The sequence below is a fragment of the Epinephelus moara genome, chromosome 24, assembly GCF_006386435.1.
Source record: "Epinephelus moara isolate mb chromosome 24, YSFRI_EMoa_1.0, whole genome shotgun sequence".
NCBI classification, from domain to species: Eukaryota; Metazoa; Chordata; class Actinopteri; order Perciformes; family Serranidae; genus Epinephelus; species Epinephelus moara.
The window spans coordinates 49667986-49683130 of record NC_065529.1 but is presented as its reverse complement, the minus strand read 5'-3'; the positions used below and the strand labels follow the sequence as shown (position 1 = coordinate 49683130).

The following is a 15145-nucleotide window of genomic DNA, read 5'->3' as shown; positions in this document are numbered from 1 at the left end:
AGACAAAAACAGAGGCAGCGTTGTAGGAGGCGGTGGTCGGTGAGGCCGTTAAATACATCGCGACTGGAGGACGGAGAATTCTTTTCTCTAGTACTGCCGATGAGAGAAATTGAATTGTTATTTCTTCTTCGTGTCTCACTAGAGCTACGTATCGGGTAGTGACAGCAACACTGCCCCCACGGTTCCCAGTGGTACTGCTCCGTTTGGCCTGTATCCGTAAGCTTTATGGAAATGTGCAGAAATACGGACGAAATGAACGCAGAGCACGGACAGAAGGCTCCGTCCGTATCCGGAAATGGGCCCATACGGGGCATGAGATATGCCCATTCAAAGTTTGCAATTTCAATGGGTTGCTATAGCGCCCCCCTTTGGCCAATTGATGTAATATTGCTTCATTGCCATCCTCCCATGACCCTCTACCACTGTGCCAAATTTCACATGGATTGACCAAGTCAGTGAGGAGAAAAACGTGGAACACACACACACACACACACACACACACACACACACACACACACACACACACACACACACACACACAGTTTTCGTCATTATAAGACGAGTCATGTTGGACAGGTTTTAATGAAATGAGAACTGTTGCTCCAGAGTATCTGTCCTCTGTGTTTCAGGGTGTAACAGGAAAGATAAATATCCTCTGCTTGTCGTGTTGGATCTGAACACCTGAGGTCATTAAGACAAAGCTGTGAAATAAACAAAGTAAGCTTTGCTTTTAAAATTTGTTTGATAAATGTTAATATTAAAGTGAACAGCAGATTTTATTTCTTGAACAGAGGAGCCGATGATTCCCAACGATCTGCTGCAGTTGACAATCTGACAAATTTCTTTTGGATTCAAGTTATTTTTAGCAGGGATGATGAAGGGTCTAACTGTCCTGGCCCAAACCATGTGACAGTGTGACATGTATGGATCCACTACACTACAGTGGAGTGTTAGCAGACAGGATTGATTCACTGTGGAGCTCAGATTTATAATAAGCCAAAAAGACTTTATAGTTTTGCACTGAATCAGAGGGGAATGTTCTCAGTGATTAACAGAAAAAAAAACACCAGAGTGAACTCAGATCTCTACAGAGTCTCTAAATGATGAGAAAGAACTTCAGATGTGTTTCTATTCACTTCCTTTCCTTGCAGCTGATCAATCAGTGGTGCAGGCACAAGTCACATAACGAGTTAACCTGAGATCACCTGTGTGTCGTCAACGAGCTTCAGCTGATGGAGAGACTCTGACATCACAGGGTGCTGCATCATCAACAGCTGACAGGTGTGGTATACAGTGGAGTGTGGCGCCCTCTGCAGGCCCAATGTAGCACATACATGCTAAAGCAGCACACTTTTTCCTTAAAGCATCAGAATCAGAAATATTTAATTGACTCCCGAGGGGAAACTGTGATTCATTACAGTCCCTGCCTTGTAAAGAAAAGAGAATTATAAGAAAAGTATGAAGCAGATGTTTGTAAATATAAAGTCATAAAATGAAATAAAATAGAAATGAAAATGTGTTTTAAGAATAGGATCAATGTGCTTTGAGCTCCAGCGTTTAAGACTAGAATTTAAGATATTTAAATAACAAAAAAAAAATACATATATATATATATATATATATATATATATAAATATATATATCATCACTGTGCTGAGGCTGTAAGTGTGGAAATATAATCACAGTATATACATCAATAGAATAAAACAAGAATATAATAAGAGTAAACACAGAAATATATACAGTTATGTGCACTGTATGTTAAATAAGGAGCTCTTTTCTCTCACTGCGTAAACTGATGACTGATTGAGTGACATATTTTATTAATATTTCACACTGTAATTAATGCAAAACACTAACGGTTAAGAGCAACTGATAAACTGACTGAAACTAACTAAATAAGGAGATTATTTCCTGTTTCATTGCACCAGATAAGGAAACTAACAGAAGGAGAAGTCATGACAAATTTGCATCGGAGCCAGACGTTGGTGTCGACAGAGATAACCAACCATGTAAAGAAAACAAAATGTCATCGCCGTCATAAACGCTGTTTATTATTGTAATTTTATGGGTCGTCCAATGATTGTAAACAGTCACTGGATCTGTCAGGCTGGAGAGAGTTTTGTGATGATGTGATGAAAATATTAGACACCCACTGAATCTGAATGTAAGACAGTTTAAGACTTTTTAAGGACCTGTTCACAAATGGCCTCACGTGACTCTAACGACTCCAACGACCACCGTTGCAGCAGGAGTTTCAACAACCGTTGGTGACACACCATTGGAGCACTAACGAACCAGTGACATCATTGACCTTGTGAAGACCTCCTCAGAGGTTAAATACCTTGGTTTTTCCACACCAGTTTATCAGACTAGTTCCAGCCTAGTCAGACAAGCATGAACTGATGAAGCCTCTTGGATAAGAGGTGAAACGTCTTCTAAGACAAAACTAAGTCCAGTTGTGTTTGATTCAATTGCCTTGAGATAGACGCTAACAACAACTGTGGCCTTGAATTACAGTTAATAGCTCCAGTTTGTTCCTCTTTTGTATCATGTTCAAGTCATAAAGCTACACCTCTGTTTTAATTTAACCATCAGCAAAGAAAGAAAATTGATAGGGAGGCGCAATAATATCAGCGCATCATTGGTATCAGCTGCTTCAAAATGGACTATCGGAATCAGCCGACACGCCTTTTCTTAATTTGCACGATGAATGAATATTACAGACACTGAAACGTAATTCATGTCTCCATCTGCTGGTGGGCCGTCACGATAAGAGAATGCCTGTGTAGTATGATGTTAACTCCACTTCAGAGGAGACCTGATGATCATTAACATTAGGTGGTGAAAGAATGGATATATAGATCAGTTATCGGTCAAATGAGTTATCGCACATTGGCAATAAATCCAGAATTGTGCATCCCTAATTAAGGTCCGGGCAGCTAAGCTTTTACTTACTTTTAATTACTATTCTAATCCTAGGTATTCTTCTTCTTCTTTCTTCTTCTTTCTTCTTCCGAGGAAATCATACTTCCCATGGGTGAAAACTCACCAAACTTTGCACAAAGGTCCAGTCTCATGCCAGATATCCTCAGCTGTAAACTCAAGCCAATAGTCCTGATGGTGGCGCTACAGCAAGCGTCTAAAGTTCAAAACTTTGAAAATTCATAACAAATCAACCATACGTGCTACAACTTCACAACTTTCATCAAACTGTAGCCCCAATACTGAAGAAACTTTTGTACATTTAAACCTATTAAAAATTATGAAGTTCATCACTCTGTTTTTTTCAAAAACTGTAAAACTTCTTAAACCTATCTCCTCCCACAATTTTTGCTCAATTGACACCAAACTTGCTACAGAGCATCTTCAGACTGTCCTACAAAAACTATGTTTCTCAGATTTTTGATTTATCAAAAATTGAGCCTACAGTGCATCAAAATGTTTGACTGTAAACGGTACTGTAAACATATACATGCAAATTCTTGCTAAATAAATCTTCAATGTTCATGAAAAAAATGACAAAATTCTAGAGTCATGGTAGATGATGTGTGGCAAATTTCAGAATTTTATCTCAAAAACTGAATTTTTGACAGCATTTTGAATTTTGCTCTAATGTGAACAATTGGAGTCAATGTAAAAATGGCAATTTTAAACATCAGTTTTTCACTTATGGAGCAAATCAATCATTGTTACAAACAAATTACCAACATCTCCATGCTGTCTAGATGCAATATGTGTATTTTCAGATTTTTGTTTTGATAACTGAATTTTTTTACAGTGGTCTGAAATCTGCTTTTCCATGCGTGGACGGCTGCTAAACCTGCACGTCTGGCTTAGTCAATTTGTGAAGCTACACATGAATTGTCACTGACTAATTAGCTCAGTGAGATAGAGATTGATTCTTAGTCTCAGAGGTTGTGAGTTCAAGCCTCAGCTGATGCAAAAGGCAGACTGTGTTGCTAAATGTCTTCCAATTCTTCTGCTTGTTGCTCAGAATTGCCTAAAAATGCCCGGACCCGACCCATCGCTGCGCAGCAGCTTTAATATTTTAATTTGTTTCTCCTGATGTTGGCTGTATTCTCTGCGGGTAGTTGGAAATTAACTTTGTCCCCTTTTTTGTTTGTTTTTGTTTTTACTGTATTTATTTCAGATGAGAGGCTGCGTGTGTCAGCTGAATCCTTTGGCTGGAAACAGGAACAAAGCAAAAGTTGCTTCTTATATGTACAAAAAATAACATTGATTTTGTGTTCACTGAACATCGAATAAACATTTACATGTTGTTCCAAAAAAGCTTTTTTTTAAGCTCCTGACAGCAGTGACAAAACCCTCCTTTCTACTCGGCTGCACCCTCCTCAGGTGATGGTTCGTACTGCATCAGCCTGTTTCTCCTCCATGAGCAGGTTGCATTTCTGGTCTCCATCGGCCAGCTCCACATGAAAAGCCTCTGTCTGCTGGCTCTGGACCAACCGCACCAAGGTGAAGCCTTATGGAGTCCAGTGCATTGTCAGGTTTGTACGTCTCTTTATAAAGTGCCATTAAAACGCTTCTTATAGTGTCACGAACTCCTGAGTCTTCGAGGTATCTTCTAAACTGTTGCTGCGATCCCGAGGCTCCGTAACGAGCCATGACTGTGATGACAGCCGTTTAAGTTACATTAGATTATCAGCAGGTGAATTAACTCGCAACTCGTGGCAGTGATGTGTTCGCTTCAGTCAACCCTACGTCCTCACTCTTGATTTAAAACAAACAGAATATTGTAGTTGAACTAAAAACGTGTACCTTTTTGTATTTAAAGTATAAACTTAATACTCCAGCTATCGTGCACAACTTCAGGCTAAGCTAACGAGCTCTGAAGCAAAGAAGCTTTTTGCCGTTTTGGTCACCAACAGTCAAACAATGACACAAGGCTCAGTGGTTTTATACATCCAGATAACATTTTATTATTTCCACTTTTTAAAAACAAAACGAATCTCATTGTTTTTAATACAGTGATGACGTTTAAGTCTTTGAGAGCTCAGCTTCCTGTTCGGGTGTGAGAGCATCATGGCGAGAGAGCGAGACAAGCAGAGGAACATACAGACTGTTGATGTTCAGGAGCAGAGGAGTTTAACTACAGACCTCTGACACAGAGAGAAAAGGTCCGTTAGCCCGATGAAATCTGGCGTCTGTTTCCTGGAACCGTGACTTTCATGTCTGATCAGAGTGAGACTTTATTGAACGCACAGTGAAGAAGCAGTGTCAGCAGTCTGAGCTAACACCTCTGCAGGGGAAGAGTGTAAACATGGAGGTATACAAAATACTTTATAAATACAGCGTGGCATTCATGGAAAGAAAACAAACGTGAAAAATATAAATACAGAGTGTCTTGTTCTCTTCTTGGGTTTTTTTCCTCAACAGTCCAAGAGTTTGCAAAGAGGAAGCGGGAGAGGCTCTCAAAACCGACAGGACAACGATGGAAGCTGAGGATGATGATGATGATGGTGCATGGCATTTCTTGTTTTTGGACTGGCTGATTCGCTGATTGGTGGGTGACTGAGATGGTGTGATAATAATCCCTGACTGTCTATCCTGCCTATACTCTACCTCCAGAGACAGAGGACGAGGAGGAGGAGAAGTTGTGTTTTGGGTATACAAAGAGGAGACAAAAGAAAAAGAGGAGAAAACTACAGCAACAGACCTCATGTCAGGTTTAAAATCCCTCTTATATGACAGAAGAAGAAGAGAGAGAGACAGGAGGGGAGGTGTTACATGATTACAGGTGGGAGGGAGGGAGGAAGACACACAGGTGGGAAAAGATAAGTGACAGGAAGTGGGAGAAGAGGTCAGAGGAAGAGGACTTTGGATCAGAGGAAACAGGAGTCTGTCTCTTCGTCTCACAGTCCCGTGTCGTTGTACGTGGGCGTGGCCACCTTCAGGATGCTCTGTGCGTTCTCCTCCACCAGAGGGCGCCACTTCACCTCTCCTGTCAGCAGCAGGTCCTCCCCGTCCAGAGCATCAATGTACTGCATCTGCACACAACAAGACATCCACGATTACCTCCTGACTTTGGTTCATCTCACACAGAGCAGGTCAAAGGTCACAGTGATCAACTGATATTTATTGCATTGAACCTCAAACCCTAAACGCTACTGACTGACTGACAGGTGTTGTAAACATCAAGTGAAAGGTATTAACAGTCAGAGTGGGCGATAAGGCTCTAAAACAATATCAAGATGTTTCAGAGTATTTTTGAAGAAGTAAAGAGAGAAGTAAAACATTCAGGACGCCAAAGTTTATTCCACACTACTCAAGCTGCTCCTCTTTTTGGAGAAACCAAGGAGTCAGGAATCATTTCACTTTCAGCTATGCTTGTTGTTACCATGGGCAACAGTATGACGTCAATATGTCAACATGTTGAAATATCACAAGTGTCACATCATATTAAAAAATATGCTGGTATTATCGTGAACAAGATGATATGACACACCCTATACTCATCGATCACAAAGCTTCTGATTCAAATCATTATTTTGTTGCTTTCCGACTGTTTCTGTTAAACAAATAAACAAACAAACAAACAAACAAACAAAACTTGGAATGTCATTGCGCAGAACACGGCTTTACAGCCTCGTTGTGGTGGGGATGTTCAATCTTGCAACTGCGGTGAAGTTTGTTTATGGCCTAATGTTAGCTTTTTAATTCTGGCGATCTTGTGTTCGTGCCTGGCGGCTGTTTGCCTCCTCTAACCAGTCAAGTTACAGTTGATATCCATGTCTGTCCAGACTCATATGTTGCCATGACAGCTGACACTGCTTCAAACATGGATGCTGCAGCAAAGAAGCTACAAATTCTAAGACGTGTATGCTTCACACACATCTTCAGCCTGACAGCACAGAAGATACACATACAAGGCTCCTACAGCTCAAGGAACGAGATTTAAGATCAATTTTACAACGACTACAAATACCTGTTTCCTCTTCACTGCACTGGTGTCATTCAGTGACAAAGCAGCCTTCTGAGTAACTTACCAACAACTTATGAGATGAATTAAGTTACCGCAGTAGCACACGTACAATACTGTGGGCTGATTTGCGTTTCTGTTATCAGCTTAGACACGCGGTGCCACGCCAAGCTGCGCACCTACGCTGGGCGGCCTACGCTCAAGCAGGTAGCGGTGGCGTCTCGCCGACCACAGCGAGCCCCTGTTCTCCCCTCAGCGTGTGTTGTGAGACTCTCCTCACCTCTGTCTGCAGGAGGCCAGAGAGAAAGATCTTTTTAAAAGTCTCTGTGTGTTCAGCTCTCAGTACGTCTGTAGCTTCTAATTTTATCTCTGTGGTTTGGAGTTCAGTTTCTCTCCTGCGTCCTGTTTTTACTTCAGATATCTGCTTTATTTTTCTGTTTCATGTTCTCTATCAGCCGTGCAAGAAGATGTGAAAAGTTGCTGCTTGAAAACTCAACATTTCCTTATTTTGATGCTTCACAATAAAAGTGTTACATAACAAAGTGACGGGGACTTTTGTTTTTAAGACCTTATAGGAACTAAAATATGTTTATTACAGAATTAGCGGAACGTTATAAGCAGCTTTTCTTCAATTAAGACAAGTCTATCAGCACTGCAGGGAGGAAGAGTAAAAATAGAAACAGCCACAGTGAGATGTTGATGAAGAGCCTCAGACAACAGGCTGCAAACAGCTCACCTCCGACAGGTGAACTTCTTTAACCTGCCCTGCTGTGTGATGGAACACATACAGCAAAAACAACAGGGGACTTCGGGTTCGAGTCATTGATTAATGGGTATGTTCACCGGTTGGTGGGGCAGAGTTGATCCAGCAACAGGCTGGGTTGGTACAGGTTTTAAAAAATATTAATATAATAATCTATAACCCTCCTCCACTGAGCTGACGTACAGCATCTGATGAGAAATACAGAAACAAAGCAGCGGGACAAATAAACAAGGGGCCGGTCTGCACGCGGTTAAAATAAATCAAAGTGAATAAATTAAATACTGGAAGGTGAAGTTAAAACACAAATGTAATTCTGCGGCCACAGCTGAAGAATGTGACGGTAATAGTTTGAAAAACTGTGTGTTAAAATGTTTTATTGGGATAATATGAGGAGTTTTTTTCTACTCAGTGAAAAACTGTGACGCGTGTGTTTGGAACAACACGGTGTGTGTGTTTGGCATGTTTAATGTTGTCAGCAGGTTTATTGTGACAATTAACCTGACGAACCTGTTTTCGTTCCCTGGAGGTGTGTGTGTGTGTGTGTGTGTGTGTGTGTGTGTGTGTGTGTTACATGGAAGGAGCCCGGAGAGACTTTATAACCAACAGGCATATACACACAGTAGAGTGTGTCATTTGTTTGTTTTCTGACGTAAGACTACACACACACACACACACACACACACACACACACACACACAGAGGGGGACACTTTGCTGGCTGATTGAGTTGGACACTGCTTCCATGACCTTTGACACACCTGCATATGTGTGTGTGTGTGTGTGTGTGTGTGTCACTGCTTGTTTGTCTGATACAGCGGGGGCTTGTTCTCTCCACACGCTGCTCCTGAGCTCATGAGAGTCAGAGAAGCTGTAGGTTGGACGAGCGTCATAAATATTAAAAGTAAGCGGAGCGGCGAGGGACTGATGTAAACAGAGCAACAGAAATCTGTAGAGGAGATGAAAGGACGCCGAAGTTAAAAGGAGAGAGGAGGTCGTGGACCACATGGCCCCGGCAGCAGATGGAGGCCTGCAGGTGTTTCTGAAAGCAGGAGAGTGTTTTCAATCTCATGGAGGGAAAGAAAATATACAGAGAGGAGGAGGAGGAGGTGAGGAAAAGTGCTCAGAGGGGGTGGGTGAGGCGGAAATGGGCAGAACGCAGAGTGTCGGGTTGTAGCGAATTCTCCAGATACAGACAGCTGACATTTGGGCTGATATTAACCAGCATTAGATTTAATTCATCAACCCAAGAGGAGCGGAGGAGGAAGAACGATCCTTTCCTTCAGTAAAATCACCAGTACAAAAGTATAAAAACACGTCTCTACAAGTTAAAGTTCTGCATTCAAAATCCTATTAAAAGCACACAGGCACTCTCAGTTAGATGGGCTTCAAGTATCAGAAGTAAACCTTCTCTTTCTGAGTATGTTTATGACATTATGAGAATATCAATACTTATGCATCAGTCAGTATGTTCACATGACATCTGAGAAATTGATTTATTGCTTTTGTCCGACTAAAACCAGACTTTTAAGTAAACATGTTAGTCCGACTGAAATTGTACTAAATCAAATTTCTCAAAGTCGGACTAACACACCCAATGAATTAAAGCCTTTAAACACTAAGTCCATTTTTTTTCATCCGAAATTGTTGCACATCTAAAACTAAATACGACCTCACGTTGTGTCAATCACGTTTGTCTGATTTTCACCCGTCATATATATTTTCAGAACAGGATCGATTTCCTGTGTTTTTCGCGGCTGTCAGAGGCGTCCGTTAGAGACGTTTGACCAAGAATCTGTGAAGATAATGTGGCGGCGGGACACAGCAGCAGATAGTAATATTCAGGTGGATGATGATGATGAAGAGGAGGATGTGGAGGACAGCTCCACCCCTTCATGCAGCTGCGGAGCCAAATGACAGACAGGGAGGAAGTGATGTCAGTCAGGTAGGTAACTCCAGTGGAGAGAGGCAGAGGAGGAAATGTGTCTTTTAATTTTGTCTCGTATTGGGAATTTTCGTAACGAAGAGAACAATCAAACACATCAGACTTAGTGTGCGAGGTTTCTGTGCGTAATAATTGTTTTTTGGATGACAGATTAAAAATACGCATCTGAAAAAAACGGACCTAGTGTGCAAAGTCCTTAACTCCCGCATGTATACAGTCAATCAAACCCAAACTGGCCGAGGCGCTCTGAGCATGCTCCACAGTTTCTGCCCCGGGCTTTGACCCGGAAGTCCAATAGCATTAAATGTGTAACAGAAGAAGAAGCCGGTAACAACATGGAGAAATCTACATCCAGAGCCGTGACTTTTTGGACGGACCAAATGTACAGAGCTGTAAAGTTGTCCACCATGGTACCAGTTAGCTGCTAGCTAACCGTAGCTAACTTGAAACAGGAAAAAGGTCCAATACTAACAAGCTGAAAGGGGGCATATCTCCACCTATCGTAGAGGAGTCGCACATACTTGGCTCAATATATGGATTCCCCTCCCGTGCTTGTATACTGGGACAAGGACAGTAGGCCAGTTAGATGTCCTCGTCCAGCTGGGACTGCAGCTCCACTTCACTGTGTGTGTAAACGTTCTGAGTGTTAGCTAGTTTCAACTTCTTTATATGTATTTAGCTAGTTCAGTCCAGTGTTTCCCAACCTAGGGGTCAGGCCCCTCCAAAGGGTCACAAGATAAATCTGAGGGGTTGTCAGATGATTAGCAATAGTGGAAAATGGAAATAAAGAAACAAAAACAAAAAGTTGACGGACAGGAGCTGGAGCGTTCATTAGGAGCTTTTATAGCACCACGCTGTGTAAGCCCAGAACGCACTCAGGGTAGACACGCAGCAGCAGAACGACAGGCATATTGAAAGTCAAACAACCACTCATTGTGCTGGGTCTGAAAGTTTGCATTCACTCGCAGCAGCTGCTCCTCTCTGATCTGATCAGCTCTGAGCGGCTCAATAGATAGATTATCAACCCAGCAAGTCACAAACTGCTCAGGACAAAAGAAGTCACAGTGAGCTTCGTCTGCGCTGCGCTCATTGACCCGCAAAACCCTCCAAATTTAGAGAGGGGTCACACACACACTCCGCCACACACACTATCATTGTGTGGAAAACACAGACTTGACATATCCTATTTTCTTCTCCTCTTGTACAGATTTTGCACTTAAGGTGCAAATACAGCACAGCCAAACCTCATCTGCCAGAGATGCAGAGGAGGGATGTGATGTAATAAAAGCAATGTGATTTTTTTTTTTTTTAAACACAAATACAGTAATAAGTAAGTAGAAGCTGAACACACCTGCTTGCGTACGTATTCCACCATGAGCTCGAGCTGTTTGGGGTCTTCACACTCACAGTTAAACATGTTTCTCCACAGAGCTGCTGCCAGCACAGAGTCATCAGACAGGATTCCCTGCAGACACACACACACACACACACACACACATGTTCATTACATTATTGATCCCGCATTATGAGTGATATGTTTACTATCAGTGAGCACAATTGGCTCAAAATTAAAAATCAGCTCTTTGATGCCTCTGTATGAGTGTGTAAAACAAAATATTTCTTACCTCATCATATCCAAATATTGCAGCGTAAAACGTCTCCGTCATCGCCTTCATTCCTTCCTTTCTATGGATGGCATCAATCTGTAAGTGATAAAGAGACAGAGAAATCAAAGTGAAGCACGGCAGAAACACATTAAAGAGTTGTGACAGGAGATTCATCTCATTCACTGCAGTGCTGGATCGACAAACACCATCATCTTTTACTTTTTCTCTTTATCTGAGCCACATTCACGTTCTGATTGGAGCAATGAAATGTCATCAAACTGAATCCCCTGAGGGTGGAGCTGAGATGCAGCAGCAGTTAAACATCACACGGTGTACAGCAGGATGGCGAAGTCGTCGTAGAGTTCGGCTGGTTTCATCTGGTTGCAGCAGTAATTATGAACACAGAGAAAATGACCAGTGTTTTTCTTGCTCTTTACCACAATTAACATGAAACCTAAGAGCAACTCCAATCACTGCTGCTGGTCGTGTGTGTTGTAAAAATACATGTGCTGCTGCTGATGCAGAGCTGGATTAGGAACAGTGTGTGTAGGCTGTGCTTGGTACTTCAGCAACACTTCAATAAAAGATACAATCTTGCAATAGTGGGACAGGATTGTCTCATCTTTAAGGTGCTATCTTAAGTAGAAACAGCACCGAAACAAGTCTGTATAAACGGGACAGCCAGCAGGACGAGATCATGGGCAACACAGCTGTGACGTTTTGAAGACGTGTTACATGTGTGACCAACAGCGGGAGATTTAAAAAGTAGCTGTTAGCAGATTTGAAGATAGAGAGAAGATTTGACAGAAATATGATCCTCTCTGACAATCAAAATCCCATCAGATTACTTCTGTGCAACTGGGCCCAGCTGTTCAAAAAATGTATCTGGATCAATCTGATCCAGATTTGAATCCTGTGTTTTTCTGTCCGGGATCAGGTAATCCGTTTTATTTCTGTGCTGGTTTTTCCAAAGCAACATTGGATCAGATCACCCTGATCCAGACACACACTCTTCCAAGATTACCAAATCCAGATAACCAATGGACTACATATCTCAACGCAATTACCTCTCATCTCCGTAATTGATTTTGACAATTCGGGGGATTATCTTAAGAGGACAACATCCTTTTGTTTTTACTTTACTGTATGAAATGCTTCACAGGCAGCCTCATGTCTTCTTTATCTACTTAATCACAGTAACCGTTAAACAAATCAGGTGCACAATATAAATAAATGTAGATGTACTGGACCAATTTAGAAGTTTCATTACACTTTATTCCTGAAATGTACCTTGAATCCAGCCTCCTGCTGGAATCAGAATAATCCTGAGTTCTTGCATCAAAGGTATCCTGATCCTACTGACAAGTTTTGAACAACACATACTGAGGGTTTGATGCAGATTAAAACCAAGACTTTTTAACAACCTATTTTCAAGATTTGATCCTGTCCCACAGCCGTAATCCGATCAGATTACTTCTGCACAGCTGGGCCCTGCTGTTCTCCTGACAGTGAAGAATAGTTTAAACCACAATTAACCATCTGGTTTCTTCAACTTTCACTCAAGGAGCAAAAATCTAATTTGAAAGAAATGATAATTTGACATTTATTGTGATAATTATTGATAGAGTTACATGAACATTTTTATTTTGGTTACATTTTTGCCACATGGCCCAGCCCTACCTGGACCATAAGAACACTTAACTCCAACAAGCACTGAATAACCCTCACATGCAATATGATGGCTGTCTCTAGAGGGCAAACCTACTGGATCATGTGCAATACATACACTGAGTCAAGAGTATTTATTAATTTATTTTACATATAATTTTAGAACTTGTGTTGTCAGCTGTGGATGTTTGTTGGCTTAAGTTCTTCTGCATTGTCTCCTGTGTCTTTGTCTTGCACTGATCAGAGTCGTGTTCCTAATTTTGTTTTATACTGTACAATCACAATAAAGGCAGTCGTCTTTTTCTATTCTGTCTTGTATCTGTGGCTGCAGCCAGGTGTTTAGATTAAATCAGAATAAATCGGATAGAAATTAGAGTTTGAGTTAAGGTTTGTGTTGGGCTCTAATTGATAAAGATTTTTAAGTTCTCAGTCACGTGTGCAGGCTTGTGCCAGCACATAGGGATATACGCAAGTGTACGTACACATGCTGACAAAAGTTCACATGCGCAGCTGTGAAAACACACACACACGCACNCACACACAAACATCCCCCCCGTGCTCCGCCCAATGCATGCATGCGCACACACCAAGAGTGACCTCACAAACCACACTGTAATTTCTCATTTCTGACCTCTTTCTGTCACACAAAGCAAAATGAGCTAAACTAAAGAGCTCTTATGTATAAAAAGCCCGCTGAACTTTGGCTCCGGTTCAACCATCCTGCTTGGTTAACATCATGGATAATGTAGACTTGATGTTTCTAGGTTATAGCTGCCACCAGGATTATTTGAAGAGTAAATCTAAGTGACTCGGAAAACATGTTTTTGTGTGCAGGCAGAGAGAACTCCTGACCTCCTGACCTCACAACCTAAGTCACTGATTGACCTCAAACTACAGCCACAGTTTCATCTTTTCAACAGACAACTGTGATCGATAATCGCCACTGGACTGGAGTCACATGTAGAGATGAGTACTATCATCTGGTATTAAACGGGCCTCGGGGCCGAATTATCAAAGACGGTAGTGTTGATAGGCTCTGACGTTAACGGTTCTGCTATTGGTATTAGAGAAATTCAGGTGACATAAACTCTCCAGAGGAGAGGTCTCTGTGTCCGAGCCTTACAGCCTCTCTCTGAAACTGGTGGAGAGAGCAAACGCTCTGAAGTTTGGTTATATTTCACAAGAGTTGATGGCAACACTGCTCATTACCATGAGTTCAACAACTCCTGAGCATGTGAGGGCAGAAGCACAAGTTATCTTTGGAAACATCTAGCGAAAGTGCATCACATACAGGCAGGGAAATGCACCTTTTTTCTACCGCCTAGCTTGTACTTCATCTCCCGTTACGCCAACCACCTCGAATATGTTAAAGTCTATAACGGTAATTTATTAAGGTTAATGTGGTTTCTACCATTCAAGTGCTGGATCAATAATCAGTATCGCTAAGAGTAGTAGTATTGTTAAAATCTTAAAGACAACCATCCCTCGTCAGATGACTTGGACTCTGATGACACTGTCGTCAGTGGGGATGAGTGGAGCAGAGAGGCAAAGCTCTGCTCCTAGCTGGAAGAGGAACCTGTTGTCGGGCGTGGAGCTCTTTGCTTCCTACTGGAGCTCTGACTACGTGCAGGCGTGCTGTGTTTACATGGCAACTCGTGTGAGACTCGAGAACGTTCAGAGACGTCCTTGTTCTCGAGTCTCGCAAGTTGCAGGTTAACTGACCACGGTGAGAAATTATGCTATAAAAGAGGAGTAAATTATGTCTTTTCAAGTCAGTTTTGCATGCCGTGGCTTCAGGGCACTTGGATTACGACAGACGAGCCGTTCTGACATTTGTGAAATGCATTAGAAGAGTTTTATTACATTTTCAAAATGTGTGTTCCGTGCACTTCAAGTGTATGAAAAAATCAGGCGAGCCGTTATCCTCCGATACCCCGAACGAGTTTTGTGGATTAAAAAACTACACTGGACTTCTTGTCGGCACGAGGGTCAGTAAGTACTGTCTGTATAAAGTGATCATTTCCTTTAAGCATAAAGGTGAATAAAAATGAGCACAGATGTGTCAGTGACAGCATCTACTGTATGGTTCATATAGAAATTCAAGCACAAATTATTTTTTTCAAAGTGCACTTTTATGTATTTTGACCCTTCCTGTTCTTAACGTTAGTTTACAGTAAACGTCATCTCTGATAGTAAAGCGCACTGTTTAGTGACAATAAAGTG

The 15145-nt window shown here is 41.7% G+C and overlaps 2 protein-coding genes across 4 annotated transcripts in view; both read right to left on the bottom strand.

The window, feature by feature from the left end:
- Positions 1–15145, bottom strand: part of LOC126385760 (nuclear factor 7, brain-like) — a 410666-nt gene that overhangs the window by 189864 nt on the left and 205657 nt on the right. The gene's annotated exons all lie outside the window — the stretch shown is intronic.
- The window catches only part of LOC126385777 (ubiquinol-cytochrome-c reductase complex assembly factor 1), a 30580-nt gene continuing 20350 nt past the window's right edge, over positions 4916–15145 (bottom strand). Inside the window, exons 7-9 of the mRNA XM_050037723.1 lie at positions 11273–11350; positions 10999–11112; positions 4916–6011 (exon numbers count right to left, since the gene is read on the bottom strand). Coding sequence (XP_049893680.1) covers positions 5877–6011; positions 10999–11112; positions 11273–11350 — 327 coding nt within the window. The 3' untranslated portion in view covers positions 4916–5876. The remainder of the gene's footprint in view (positions 6012–10998; positions 11113–11272; positions 11351–15145) is intronic.